At 35.3% G+C, this 14144-nt stretch overlaps 1 protein-coding gene across 8 annotated transcripts in view; it reads left to right on the forward strand.

Moving 5' to 3' along the window:
- Positions 1-14144, forward strand: part of Epb41 (erythrocyte membrane protein band 4.1) — a 155132-nt gene that overhangs the window by 109563 nt on the left and 31425 nt on the right. For 2 of the 8 annotated variants that reach the window (XM_077791124.1, XM_077791126.1), the window contains 3 exons: positions 1375-1437; positions 6521-6697; positions 8818-8868. In XM_077791124.1, coding sequence (XP_077647250.1) covers positions 1375-1437; positions 6521-6697; positions 8818-8868 — 291 coding nt within the window. Of the gene's footprint in view, positions 1-31; positions 74-1374; positions 1438-6520; positions 6698-8817; positions 8869-14144 lie in introns of all 8 variants that reach the window. The other 6 variants (XM_077791125.1, XM_077791127.1, XM_077791129.1 and 3 more) reach the window with 4 other exon arrangements.

A 14144-nucleotide genomic window follows, 5' to 3' on the forward strand; every position in this document is an offset into this window, starting at 1 on the left:
TTTTTTTCTTTTTTGAATTATGGCAAAACAGAAGCTTGCAGAAAAACCCGAAGATCTGATAAGAATGAGGAAGGTTAGCCATGTTCACCTTCACAAAGCTACATTGCCATTTCACCCGTACTGACTTACAATTCATTAAAAAGACAGTGATCCATTCTTTTCATTGATTTCTCTTAATCAGAACTTACTTTAAAAGGACAGTTATAGCCCAGTGTAGTGACACACCCTGTAGTTCCCATGGCTTGGGAAGTTGAGGCAGGAGGACCATAAGTTTGAGGGTAGCCTCAGCAACTTAGTGAAGCCCTAAACAACTTAGGGATGATACCTTAATCTCAAAGTACAAAATAAAAAGAACATACACACACCCACCAAAGAAATTATAATCTTATACTATTTTCTTTAAAGATTTTGTTGGTCCAATGTGGTGGTGCACACCTGTAATCCCAGCTATTTACAAGGCAGAGGCAGGATTATGGCAAATTCAACCCAGCCTGGACAATTTAGCAAGATCCTGTCTCAAAATAAAAAATAAAAAGGGGTAGGGATGTGGCTCAGTGGTAGAGTATCCCTGGGTTCAATCCCAGTATCAGGAAAAAAAAATTTTTGTTCAACTTAAAATATCTTTTTTCTTTCAACAAAATGAAATAACCAGTGAGGTTATTTCATAAAACCTATCTTTTACATTCAAACTTTATAAGAACTATGCCACAATGGCATCCCATTTTTGGAATCATTTGTGATATTTTATACATATTTATCATGAAAAGCATCATAGCAGCAGCTCCCAGTGTTGTTAATAGCTACATGTTTGACTGTTGTGTGCCTCATTCCTCCCTGCTGCAGAAGAGATGAATCAGTTCTTACTGAATATATTTATTGGCTGATTATAAAATGCCCTTAGATCTTTTTTTATAAAAGATATTAGAGATCTAGATGCTACAGTATTACTAAGTATGAAATACCTACAAAAAGCTAAATAATGTTTTAGATCATTTTTCCACTCTATAGTGCCTGGAATTTCAAAGCTTTTCAAAGTTATATATTGTTTTAGGGTAATGTTCAAACAGTTCAGTTTCAAAAATGAACATGTAACAGCTTATTACCTAAGAAGCCAATGAAGCCAGGAACACTGTCTATTTAAATAACGTCATCACAGTCTCTCATCATTCATCAATAAGGTCATCCATCTTCCAGTGGTAATCATGTTCTCCGTGTGTCCTTGTGGTTCTGTGACCATTTCATGTTGGCATATGCTGTGCTGCAGACATTTAATTTACGTATTTTTTTTGGTTTGCCAATTTGCAGTTTTTTCCTGCAAGAACAACTTTTTAATTTTTTATGCTTTTCTGTTTTTCCCCCCTTTCATTTTCACAGAAAAAGAGAGAGAGACTAGATGGTGAAAACATTTATATCAGACATAGCAATTTAATGTTGGAGGTTTGTATGAACTTGAAGCTTATTTCAGTTGGTTGCCTGGAACCTTCTGCATTCTTTACTGACCCCCTTTTCTTCATTCTATGCTGCATTTGGTTTTGCATGCCATTGCATGAAATGATTTTAGGTTTAAAATGCTTTTGCATGTTGGTAAACATGAAGATATGCAACCGTCTCTCCTGGTTATTTTTAGTTTCCATCTCTCATGCTATCTAAAAAAAAATATATGATTGGGACTACCTCTGGTAGTCATGGTTCCATTATTTTACCCATATTTCAGAAAGTTCTACATCACTGCTTAAAGTTCCTTGAATTTTCCAAGAGTATAAATTTCTATATATTCCAAGAAGCAAATTGCAGTTTTCATTTTCTGAACCAAGGCAGTGTGAAAAAGTAAGAAAAATTATCACAATTCAGAATGGACTTAAAATATTGGGAGTGTAGCCCAGTGGCAGAGCACTTACCTAGCATGAGAGAGGCTCTAGGTTCAATCTCCAGCACCGAAAGAAAAAAAAAAAAAATGAAGATGGGATGGGCCAGGGATGTAGGTGGGGGAGTAAAATATAAGGATGACAGAAGGGAGCCTAACATTTAATGTAGTTACTATAAGATGATTTCATCTTGAAAAAACAAGACTGGAAGTGTGGGATTTTTATTTAAGATGTGAAAACAAGGGGCTAGGGTTGTGAGTCAGTGGTAAAGTGCTCGCCTAGCATGCATGAAGCACTAGGTTCGATCCTCAGCACCACATGAATATAAAATATATTGTGTCCACCTAGAAAACTAAAAAAATATAAATATTTTTTTAAAATAAATAAATAAATAAAGATGTGAAAACAAGCATAGCTGATAAATTGGAAAAGGTAGGATCTGAATTAGGGATTACACAACTATTAAATTGCACTATTTAATTCCTGTCTGCTACAGGAATTATAAGGTGATTTTCCTACTATGTTCCACATTGGCCAGATTGTTACCAGACCTGTATTATTATACTTTATCTAGTTTTGGGCTCCATGTTGGGTAGGAAAATGTAAAACTAATTAGGTAAAGGAAAGTTTATGAGAAAAAAGTTAGAAAACTAGATTGTTCCATGTGGAAAAACCTGAAATCAAGTTAGTTTATACTTCAGAAAAACTCTTGTATAGATGACCAGATTATTCTACAGCTCCACTCAGTGCAGAACCATGAGAGATGAGTGTGAACTCTTACATCAGGGGTATTTAACTTAACTATAAAGGAACTGTAAATTACAGGAAGATGAATAAACATGATTCCTGTCTTCAGGAAGCTTATAATGTGTAAACTGGTGAGGAAAGAAACAAAAAGTTAGTAAATAGCAATAAATGATTATAAGTTATTGTAGACTCTGCATAGGAAATAAACAGTATGCTGTGCTAACAAAGGAACAATGGACAGGGGAGGTCTCTCTAAAGATAATATTTTAATTAGGACCCAAAAGATGAACAAAAATGTAAATATTATTAAACTGGAAGTTTTAAGTAACTTTAAAAGACAGATCTCTGTTTAATATATGGGATTCTAATAATTATTTAATCCCACTTTTTGCCAATACCTATATTTTGATATAGCACCTGCTATTTATAAGGTACTCTGATTAAAGTAATGAAAATTATGGTCAGCCTTCATTCAACATATACTGTGTGGTAGGCATAGTACCGAGTGCTTTACATCCATTTGTCTCTTACAACATGAATTTTTCCAAGGACTCTTGGATATTTCAGACTTGGAAACTAGATCACTTTATTTTAGCCCATATCTGAGACTACACCTGAAACATTCTGTCTTCTGAGATTAGGAAGGAAAATAAATGGCAGTTGCTGTCCTTGGCTCAGCAATGTGACATCTCCAGACCCTAAATATATTTCCTGACTAGTCCATCTTCGGTGCTTCCTCTTAACTGGAACCTACAGTACCAATCATATATTTGTCAACTATTCTATCAGGTGTGTTATGGCTTCTGAGACTCATGAAGTCCCTGTGTGTGGTGTGCTTTTTCCCCTGGCATTTCACTGACAGCCATGAGAGGGGATTTATAAATAAGTGTGTTTGAAAATTAAAACTACTAACTGACTTTGGAGAACATTTTATATTTAATGAAATGTTTGGTTTGATTGCTACTAAAATGATAAGATGATAGGCATCAAAAATCGTCTAACCTAAACACAGCCAAAATAATTTGACTGACCATCATTCTTTAGTTATTATAAAAAGTGCCTCCCCACAAGGAAGGTCTCTCAAGTTATCTGTCACCTTAGCATTTTTTTTTTTAAGCATCCCTCTTCCCCCCTTCTCCTACCCCACCCCCACTAATGCTTTGTTCTGGCACAAATAAGGTCGAGTTCATTTTTAGATCTACCGCCTCCTCCTCCATCTCCCAGAGAGAACCTGTAGCAAATATCTATGACAGGTTCTATTTGGAACAGGTCCCTTTGAGATCTTAATTTTATACTTCTGTGCCCCCACAGGTTTTCAGCAAAGCCAGCTAAGAAGGATGGAGAAAGCTTCCTCAGAAGCTCCTGGTTTTATAAAAAAAAAAATTATTTTCTCAGGTTGCAAGCCAATCAAAAGCTAGGCAAGAAGAGTAACAAATCACCAGTCACTCATATTAAGAGCTAGCTCAGAGAGTTGTGATTTTACCATCGCATCTCTTGCTCATTTTTATTTTGCTCCATTCACACGTTTAACCCCTCGAATGTGCTGAGTTTTTCTTGGCCCAAACAGATTTAATTTCCACTCAGGAGCCGGGACACAGGGCCCAACCCTGATCTTTGAGTGAGCTTGTTTAAGCTTTTCTTTAGCTAGTGAACACTCTTTCCTTCCTTTCAGCTAGAGCAAAAGTGCAAACTGCTGTTTCCCCTTAGTGCAACCCATATTCACACAATAGACTCTCATTTCATCCCAGTAAGCAAGAGATGGCTCTACAGGGAAACTACGGGGTTGCCTTTTTTGTTTAGTTTTTTCTTTGGCTCATCTCAAAGCAAATATACATAGGTCATTCTTGCAAAAATAAGGAACTAGAAAATGAATTTTTTGAATGAATACATCCAGAATCAAAATTGTCATGTGGGCTGGGAGTATAGCACAGTGGTGGAGTGCTTGCCTGGCATATTCAAGGCCATTTGTTCATCCCCAGCACCACCAAAAAAGTTTTCTTAGGACTGGAGATGTACCACAGTGGTACAGAGAACCCCTGCATTCCAACCTCAGTACTATAAACAAACAAAAATTGTTTTCATGTGTCTCACTGGTTCTTTTTCCTATGCTATTTTTTTTCCTCTTATATTGCTTTTGAAAAAAGTTTTATTTAGTTGAAGCACATATTGCCCTTAGAAAGAACATTTTAAAACTAATTTTTATTTAAATTAGTTTTCTTTTTTCTTTTAGAATGAAGCTATCTCCAACAGAGCCAAAAAAGAAAGACTAATCCCAAAATTCATACAGCATATTATGAGATATATTTAGCATTATACTTTCCTTGGCTACAGAACTGCCCTGATAAACACAGGATTTTTTACAGTCATAAAGTGATGGGCTCCAAATATTGTGATCTCAAGCTCAAACTATTGAGGTTTTTTGGACAAAGAACATTTGAGTCTTTGTCTTCAAGTTATATTTACCAACCTATTTTTTGGTGAAGTGTCCTTTTTGAAAGTTATCATATACTTATTTTAAATAAGTCTGAATATTTCTAGCCCATGCTTTATTAACATTAGTTTTGATCATTTCTTCCTGGAATATTCCTTTAAAGAGCTTGCCTCTACCTCTAGTTGCCCAGTATCCAAATCTGCTGGAACAGTTGAATTATTTTAAATTGTCAAGGAGATATATAAGGTATTTGACAAACTCTTATGGTCCTTTCCAATCCAGTGAAAGTTATTGGAAGAAAGGTTTTTTTTGTGTGTGTATGTAAGGTATTAAGGATCAAACCCAGGACCTTGCACATGCCTGGCAAGTGCCCTACCACTGAGCTTATGTCCTCAGCCCTAGAATGTCTCTATTTCAAATCATACTAAGGATTGATGTGAAACTGTTAGAAACTGGAAACATAAGGGCTGGAGCTGTAGCCTAGTGGCAGAGCACTTGCCTGGCATGTGTGAGGCACTGGGTTAGATCCTTAGCACCACATTAAAAATAAGCAAATTTTTTTAAAAAGGCATGCTATCCATCTACAACTACAAAAAATAAAAATAATAATAAAAAAGAAACTGGAAGCTGATATTCTTTTTTATTTTTTATTTTTTAGATGGACACAACACAATGCCTTTATTTTTTTATGTGGTGCTGAGGATTGAACCTGGGTCCTGCCCGTGCTAGGCGAGTGCTCTACCACTGAGCCACAATCCCAGCCCCAATATTCTTTATAATATTCATAAAGAAGAAAAACCATTATGCTCATACTCCTGAGCAATTTTTCAGAGGTAATAACAATCGATTTTGGAAGCTTTAACTAGGAATTTTAGTAATAAATTCTTATATTTAAAAAGGGCTATTCCAGTTTATCAAAAAGAAAGAACAGCTTTTTAGTAGTACAGTAGTAAAACTATCTCCATTACAAATAGGATACTATTTGATGGTAACTCGCCAGGGCACAGTTGTTAGTGGGAAGTGGAATCTTTCACCCTGTCCTTCATTTAACAGTTTATCTGTTGCTATCTCCATCCTGCCTGAGCTGAGCCTAAATCATTTCTTATCAAGCTGAGGCTAGCTGAATTGTGGGATTACCTTCTTGGGATGCGGAGCTGGAGATCTGGTTTTACATCATGTTAGGAAGAAGAGTCATAAAATGAAGGAGTGAACTCTTGGGGTTATGAAATAGCTAAAGTTGTAGGGTTGTGATGCTTCACTGCTTCTAAGAAAAGCACCTTGCTTTTAAATTAAAAAAAAAAATCAAGCAAATATACCATGTTGTATATTTACAATTTGAATGTCATTTGTGGGTTAGTAACATCTATCCTGGATGTGGTGTGTTTTCTACCAGCGCCCAGTCTCTGTTGGGTTGCCTTTGGTGTATTTTTTTGTCCCAGTTATTTATTGTTTTGCATCTTTGTCCTTCCTGCTGTAGGATTTGGACAAAAGTCAAGAAGAGATCAAAAAACATCATGCCAGCATTAGTGAGCTGAAAAAGAACTTCATGGAGTCTGTGCCAGAACCACGGCCCAGCGAATGGGATAAACGCTTGTCTACTCATTCCCCGTTCCGGACACTTAACATCAACGGGCAAATCCCCACAGGAGAAGGAGTGAGTACTGTGTCTACATGACTGACTGTGAGAACGAATGGAGTAAGGTTTTCATGTGTTAGTGGTCTGCATCTGAAAGTCTAGAGCTGAAATTTAGCTTTGTTGCCTCAACAGTTCATTTTAGTTTTAAAGCATTCGCAATCAGACATTTATTTTTTAAGTCATGAAGCCAACCCAGTTCAATTGTGGAAGTCATTTAGATTTACTAGTAGATGATTAGGCTCTGAGAATGATCTCTGCAGCTGCATGCTTCTGACTAGTGTGTGTTTATAAATTGACCATAAGCCAATAAAGCCTTGTGTATATTCAGAATGTGCCTCCCAAGACCAGAAAGTTTACTAAATTTAGTAAAGTCAAAATTGGAAAGGGATTAGCATTTTTTTAAAACTTTATTTGACCATTTGTGCAACTTAAAAATGTCTGGAATGATTGCCCACAATTATATAATAAGCCAAGGAGGCCTTTAAGCCAGAGAATGCAAAACACCAAGTATCAATGATTGTATTTCAACTTTAGAAGAATAACTGATGATTTATTTTATCTTTACGAGTAACATCAAACTTTTAATATGCTTTATAAGATAGTGTTAATTAGAAGAAGTCAGAGATACCGTTCAGGGGATTTTCTTTCTCTGTTATTATTGTTGTTACTTTTGAACTCCTACACCTGAAAAAAAAAATGTATTTGTTTAATGAAAAGATCTTGCAAATTACCTTGGGTATATCTCCAAAAAATCTTTATCTCCAGCCAGTACACATTAGGTATTTATATAATGAGTGTTGAACTATTCTTAAATTATGTGCTTTCTTCCCTGCGAACAATAGCAATTCTAGTAAGAACTGTAAATTTGTCCTAATTAAAAACCTGCAGTTCAGCAAGCTGCAGTGGTGTGAACTATAGTCTCAGCTACTTGGGCTGAGGCAAGAGAGTGCTTGAGTCCAGAAGTTTGAGGCAGGTCTTTGCAAAATAGTAAGACCCTGTCTCAAAAACCAAATAAACAGAAAACCCGAGAGAGAGAGAAAAGGGAAAAAAAAAAAAAAACAACTGGGTTTTTCTAATTTTCAGAATTCTTGGTTTGATTGTTTAGTTTCTGGAACTGGAGAAGGAGAGAAAAGTTGATCCACAAAGGGGGTACTTTTTGTATTTTTCAAAATGTGATTAAAATTGACTAACAATTCTCCAAACAGTTTTACAAGTAAGACTGGAGAATACTTGAATAATGAACAGTCAAAGTAGAGTTTCCAAGGATGATAGAACAGTGGTATTCCTACTCATTGTCCCCTCAGTTCCATTCCCTAATCTAAAGGGACATTAGTCATATTCTGAATCTAGGGCATATATCCTAAACTGGGACAATAACCCTGCTTTCTGGATGAGACTACCCCTCTCAGTGTTAGATATTTCATTTAGATATATTCCTAATAATAAGAATCATAAATGTCCAGCAGGAATTGTGGCTTGATTTGATTGAGAGGTTCTGGCCAACTGAAGCCTAACTGATTTTGAACAATTCATTTATCTTGCTGGGCCCCCATTTATGGAATAGGTGATCTGTAATGTCCTTGTAACTCTAAAATCTTACGAAGGAGAAAATGGCTTGTTGCTATCTTACCTACTAACCCTAGCTGAAAACCCAAACTGCATATTTTCCAGAAGTTTTAGTTTTGACTTTGTACAGTTCAACTACTTTGAAAAAATAACTTGGTGCTGTCTTCCATAATATTGGGTAAATTTGTATCAGTCTCCATTTCCAGAAAATATCTTAAGTCTTTTAATAGAAACCCTTCAGAAATTATCTTAGGACTGGTTTTGGGAATGGCAATGTCATTCTGTGGACTTTAAAGAAGTGGCTTTTTATAAAATAAATGAGGCCCATGAGGAATACTTGAATAATTTTGGCTCTATGCTTACGTATATTTACCTCTCTAAATGAGTAATGGAATGAATAAGAATGGTATCATAACTTTTTATATTAGGATAATTCCATTTTCTGGAATATCTTACTTTTTCTTTCATAATTATGATAGTATTTCTGTCTCTGGGCTTACCTCTTCCACCTTTGATAGCATGGTTGTTGCATTGCAAGGCAACTGAATTCTATATAATTTGTGTATGACCAGGTGAAGAAAACCTCTATCCTCCCCTCGGAAAGAAAGGTTGGTGGGCCAGAGGTAAAGCTGCTGTTACAACTTATGCTTCTCAATCAGAATTTGCTCTTGTCATGGCACTAAGCAGAAAATCCCCCCAGAACTGAACAACAGCTGCTGGATAATTTTTTTCTTTTGGCTATTCTAGTAAATTCACACCCACAGCCTTCGGCCTAACATATTACACTTTCACTGCTGCCGCATTGCAGCTTTCAATTTGCTTATTTCGGCGCATGGCTGGTTGAAAAGCTGCATGAAGATGTAAATATGTATTCAGAGAGAAAATGAATTTAATTATACCCTATTCTTTTTATGTTGTCTTTCTTCTCCCACTTTATTTTCTTTTAAAAATCATTATAATTTTGCATCCTTTCTTTTCCGTTTTTTTTCTTTTTGCTGACCAGTCCCCTAGCTACTTTCTCCCTGATACATGTCACTTAGGGGTGTGCAAAGAACCAGTGCTGAACTTCCAAACTGATCAGAGAAGGCTAGCCCAACTGAAAGAACTTAGAGCCAAGTTTTTCCTTTCATAGATAAGAACCATCTTGACTATGGATAGCAGAGGACAAAAATTGCTGGGCAGGAAAATTCTCAATTGGACAATTGGGACAAAGAACTTTCCTTAAAATTGTCAAAAGTACTTGCTTACACCTTCATCATGGTCACTGTTTTTTTTTCATCGTGATTCTAACTGTGCAATTGTTGAGATATTGTGGGTTTAAAATTTTTTTTCTTTGATTTTTTTTTGGTAGACCCTGGAGGTACATTATAAACTTTTATACTTTGTTTTTATTTTGAAATCTTTAAAATGTATAAGACTTTTATTCCCTTGAGCAAAAGCTAATTATCATATTGAATAATTGCAGTTTTTAAAGACTATGTAAAGAGATACAAGGATCACTTTTATATTCTGCCATTTTACTTGTAATAAGAATAACTCTTCTCCTGGTAAGAAGAATACTTTATTATTGGCATTGCTCAGTTTATTGGTGATGGACAGTACTGAAGCAATGAAAAATGGCCAAAATTCACATGTGAAAAAAAATTATATGTGAATATCCTCAAAGGAGGACTAAATAATATAAGTAAGGAAAAGTACTGATTCCTTGCATTACTAGAATTAGGCATTCTAATATTCATTTATTCAAACAATTAGAGCACCCTACTGTGTTCTAGAAACTTTGCTAGGATAGATTGCCAAAGTAAATCTCAAAGAGTGTCCAAAAGGTCTTTTCAAATCCTTTGCACATCCCCAAGTATCATTTTTGAGCACTTTCCATCTGTCATTTTGTTCATCTTTCTCTGTCTTTCTTGATCTTCTACCGTGAAAGCAGACACAGGAACGTGCTCTGTTAGTACAGGATGAAGAGAAAATTAAAAGGCAAGAGAGATCTGCTGAAAGAGTCTTACCCCAGCAAGAAAATGAAGAAATTCCTCCCAAGGTTTCTATTCCAATCCCTGAGGATCACAAGTCTCTCAAAAAGTGCCACCTCTACTCTAGTACTTTTCCATCTCCTCGTATTCCCTTCATGATGTCTTTTCTTGTGGTCCTTGCATTAGCTGTTTGGTGGTTGGTCTTTCTGTGATGGGAAAACAGGGTGCTCATCTGAAATGTCAAGACTAATACCAGTGAACTTTTGTCGTTGACTTCAAATGTTTTATCACCTATATGATGCCTCTGATAGTTCACTGTCCCAGGGAAGCTCTTGTGATCATTTTTCTGTCAATAATATGTTACTTTGTAGAATATGTATTGTGGGGTAAAAGGAGTAGCAATGGATTGATTACCCAAGCCAGTTTTTCTGTACTGAAGTTAACAAATTTAGACAAATCAGATTTAAGCACATGGCAAGTCGGTACTTTTCCCAAAAGCTTTAACTCTTTTATCCTGCATGTTCTCACTGTTGACTGTTGCTGTGTCCTCACCAGTGTCTCACACAAACCAGGATACTCTCTAGAAACATTTGATGGGAACTTTCCCAGGCTCCTGTAGTCATTTGTGTGGCATGGGCTCCGTAGTTTAAGAAAAAAAAAAATTGACTTGCTAACCTTTCAAAAGCCTTAAAATGATAAAGTTTTAATCTATAAATCCATAACCACTCCTTTTCTTAGAGTATCAAGCCGGTATATACAAAGGCCTTTTTCTGGAAAAGGGCTTTTGGCATCTGTGGCCTTTTTATGAGTATTTCTGAGCTGTACAGGGACAGATGACTTTATCCTGCTGGTGTATAGAAAAGATCTGCAAAGGCTACATGCTGTCTTTTCATAAGCAGAGTGTTGATTTAGTTTAAAGAAAATGGTGCTGGTGTCCCCTGGCCTCTGGCCAGGGCTGAATATCTCAGATTACTCTACCTATCTTTAAATGTCCTGGAATACAGATTTATTTCAGATCTGTACATAAACAGCCCCTTCTCTGAATTAAAATACTGTGTTACTTTGTTATAGCTTAAATAATTACATTGCTATAGAAGCAATATTTAGCCATTATGATAAGCTTAACATATAGAGAGAGATATATAGATATAGATATACTTTGTTCTCCTAATATACTTTGGACCTGTTTGTTCCTATACCTGTGTTGAAAATCGATTGTTTTTAATCACTGGGCTTGTGAGCTAAAGTTCTGTTGTGATAAGTTATATGTCTCCTGTTTGCATGTTAATTTATAAGGCTTCCCTGAAGTAAATATGAGCACTCTCTCCTCAGAACACAACTTGGATGCCTAACTTGTTTTTTTTTTTAACCTCAATATTAATGAAACTTTGCATGTAGCTTGCTTTTTTTGGCACTGGAATGTACCAATATGGGTGATTTGGTTAATGTGTCAAATATTGTTTTGAACTTTGCGTTTATAATGTTATCAAACTGGGATTATTGCATTTGGTGTAACTTCTCAGTGCTTTTCAGTTGATGAAACTTCTAAACAAGACTTTGATTTTGAAAAGCTGGCCTCTTAGACCAAAAAAAAAAAAAAAAAAAGCAGTAAAGCCAAGAATCTTGTCCTTCAACATCCACAAGTATTATCTTACTGTCTCTAGAGACATGTGGACATAATTCTCTGCTATTTCTTGAAAACTGCTACTGTCATAATAGTGGGAAAAGAAGCAAGGACCAGGCAAGGTTAAAAAAAAATTGATGTGCTTGTATATCTTTCATGTCACAAGCTATTTCTATTTATAACAAATATTTTATAAACAAGCATATTTATTGATTCATAATAAGAGAGCTCTCAAATCAACCTGAAATACTGCAAAGCTATTTTATAACACACAAAGTGATAATCATGAGTACCCACCTTTATTTGTGAAATAAGATATAAGGTGTTTGCTTAGTGAAATAACAAATGAAACTATCGCATTGGTTATACTATTAAGTCTTTTTTTTAAAAAAAGGAAATTATCTTAGAATTTTATTGATACTTTTATAACTGTTTCAGATTATATTTCCTGAAGTTCTAGTTTTCATCCTTGTACACAGCTTTTTATTAATTACTATTATAAATGTAACCCTGAATTTTGTTTCTTTTTGTATTGGAGTTATTTCAAGTCCATTAGAAGTCTAGTGTGAGCCAACAGTAATTTTCAGTTTTCTGAAGTACAAGAGTCCTCAGAGACTCTTATTGACAAAGGAAAAGCCATTTCTTCCGTAAATAGGTTAAGAATGGTTGAGAGGAGACTGGCCAAGCCCTTGTATTGGACAAAGCTGGCTAATGCAGTCTCAAAAGCTAGACCCATCGTAGTTATCACAGGAAAAATATTGGACATTCCAGCTTTGTATTGCCTAAAGTTAATGCTGCCAATATTTGTAACATGAAGCTATAAATAGTGTTGGCTTCTTTCCCCCAACATCATTCCATTCTCAGTACCAGAAGCATTTCCATATAACTGTGTTGGCTTTACCCTGGTTCAGCTTCTTAATGGTGGGTAGAGATGTAAAGAACAATGTGGGGGCTGAGGCCCTGGGTTGAATCCCTGGCACTGCAAACAAACAAAATAAATTTGGATTAAATTAATCAACACAGACCAATGTACAGTTGTGGGATTTTACCTTAGTTTTGTCATTGATCATTTCCAGGGTAATTCCAAGAAGTTCATTTAACTACTTGGTGCCCAGATTTCCACCTAGTAATGTGGAGACAAACCTACCTCATAAGAATGAATCTAGTGTTCACTTCAGCAGCACATATACTAAAATTGCAGTGATACAGAGAAGATGAGCAAAAAAGAAAAAAAAGAAAAGAAAAAGAATGAATCTATAGCTCTTTCCTGGAACCAGAAGCTTGAGTTTTTTAATTCTTGGTCTTTGAAGGACTGGGAAGATGGAAATTAAGAAACAAACAGGCATGCATTAACTTCTTGGAATTTTCTAATTTGGCAGAATTAGAAAATAGCTATCTTTATTTCCATCTATTCCTTTTGACATTTTACCAAGCATCTAAAACTACTAAAGTTAAAAATCTCTTTTCAAAACCTGTAGTCCCAGCTGCTCAGGTGGCTGAGGCAGGAGAGGACCCTATAAGTTAACAAATTCAAGACCAACCTAAGCAACAGTGTAATTTTAATGTCTTTCCAAATTTAGCCTATTCTTAATAAACTCATCTTTATCCAAGTGATATTCTTAGAGTAACACGTACTTAAAAATAAAACCAACATCTATATTTTGACCTGTCTTTTAGCCATTTTCTTATATGCAGACACTTGGAATATACAGGAGATTCTATTTCCATGGGTCAATTCTATTACTTATTTACAACTTCAGTAAAAAAAAAAAAAAAAAAAAAAAAATTTAAAGAGAGGAGATACTTACTTTGTTGACTAAAACTAGACTTCAGATTATCTGCGGAGGAGATTTTCAGTTGTCATCCTAGAACCTAGTAAACTTCTTTCTATTAAATACTATTAAAAATATTACCCTGAAATTTCTTTGAATATAGACCAATTTACTTTCTTCTATTTTCCAAAGTCATTTCTGAAATAATTCCTATGAATCAACCTATAGAACATGCTAGGCACTAGATGTTTAATGACTTTTTTCAAAGGTATAATCAATGAAAATTTATACTTGTGCTTCAACACAGTGGTCAGATATTCACAAAAGGAAAATAGAAAAAGTAAAAACAAAACGAAACACTTTCTCATTGTTCCCCTTCCAAGGGTTTTGAGCATAGTAAAGACACATGGAACTTCTCTACAGAGTTGCTTTCCCTCATGCTCCTCTTCATAGAAATTATAAAATCCAAGACTTCTTTACAGCATTTTCTACAGCTTTGAAAAAGACTGTTTTATTATACATAGAAATTT

Source organism: Urocitellus parryii, chromosome 11 (genome assembly GCF_045843805.1).
Source record: "Urocitellus parryii isolate mUroPar1 chromosome 11, mUroPar1.hap1, whole genome shotgun sequence".
Lineage (NCBI taxonomy): Eukaryota > Metazoa > Chordata > Mammalia > Rodentia > Sciuridae > Urocitellus > Urocitellus parryii.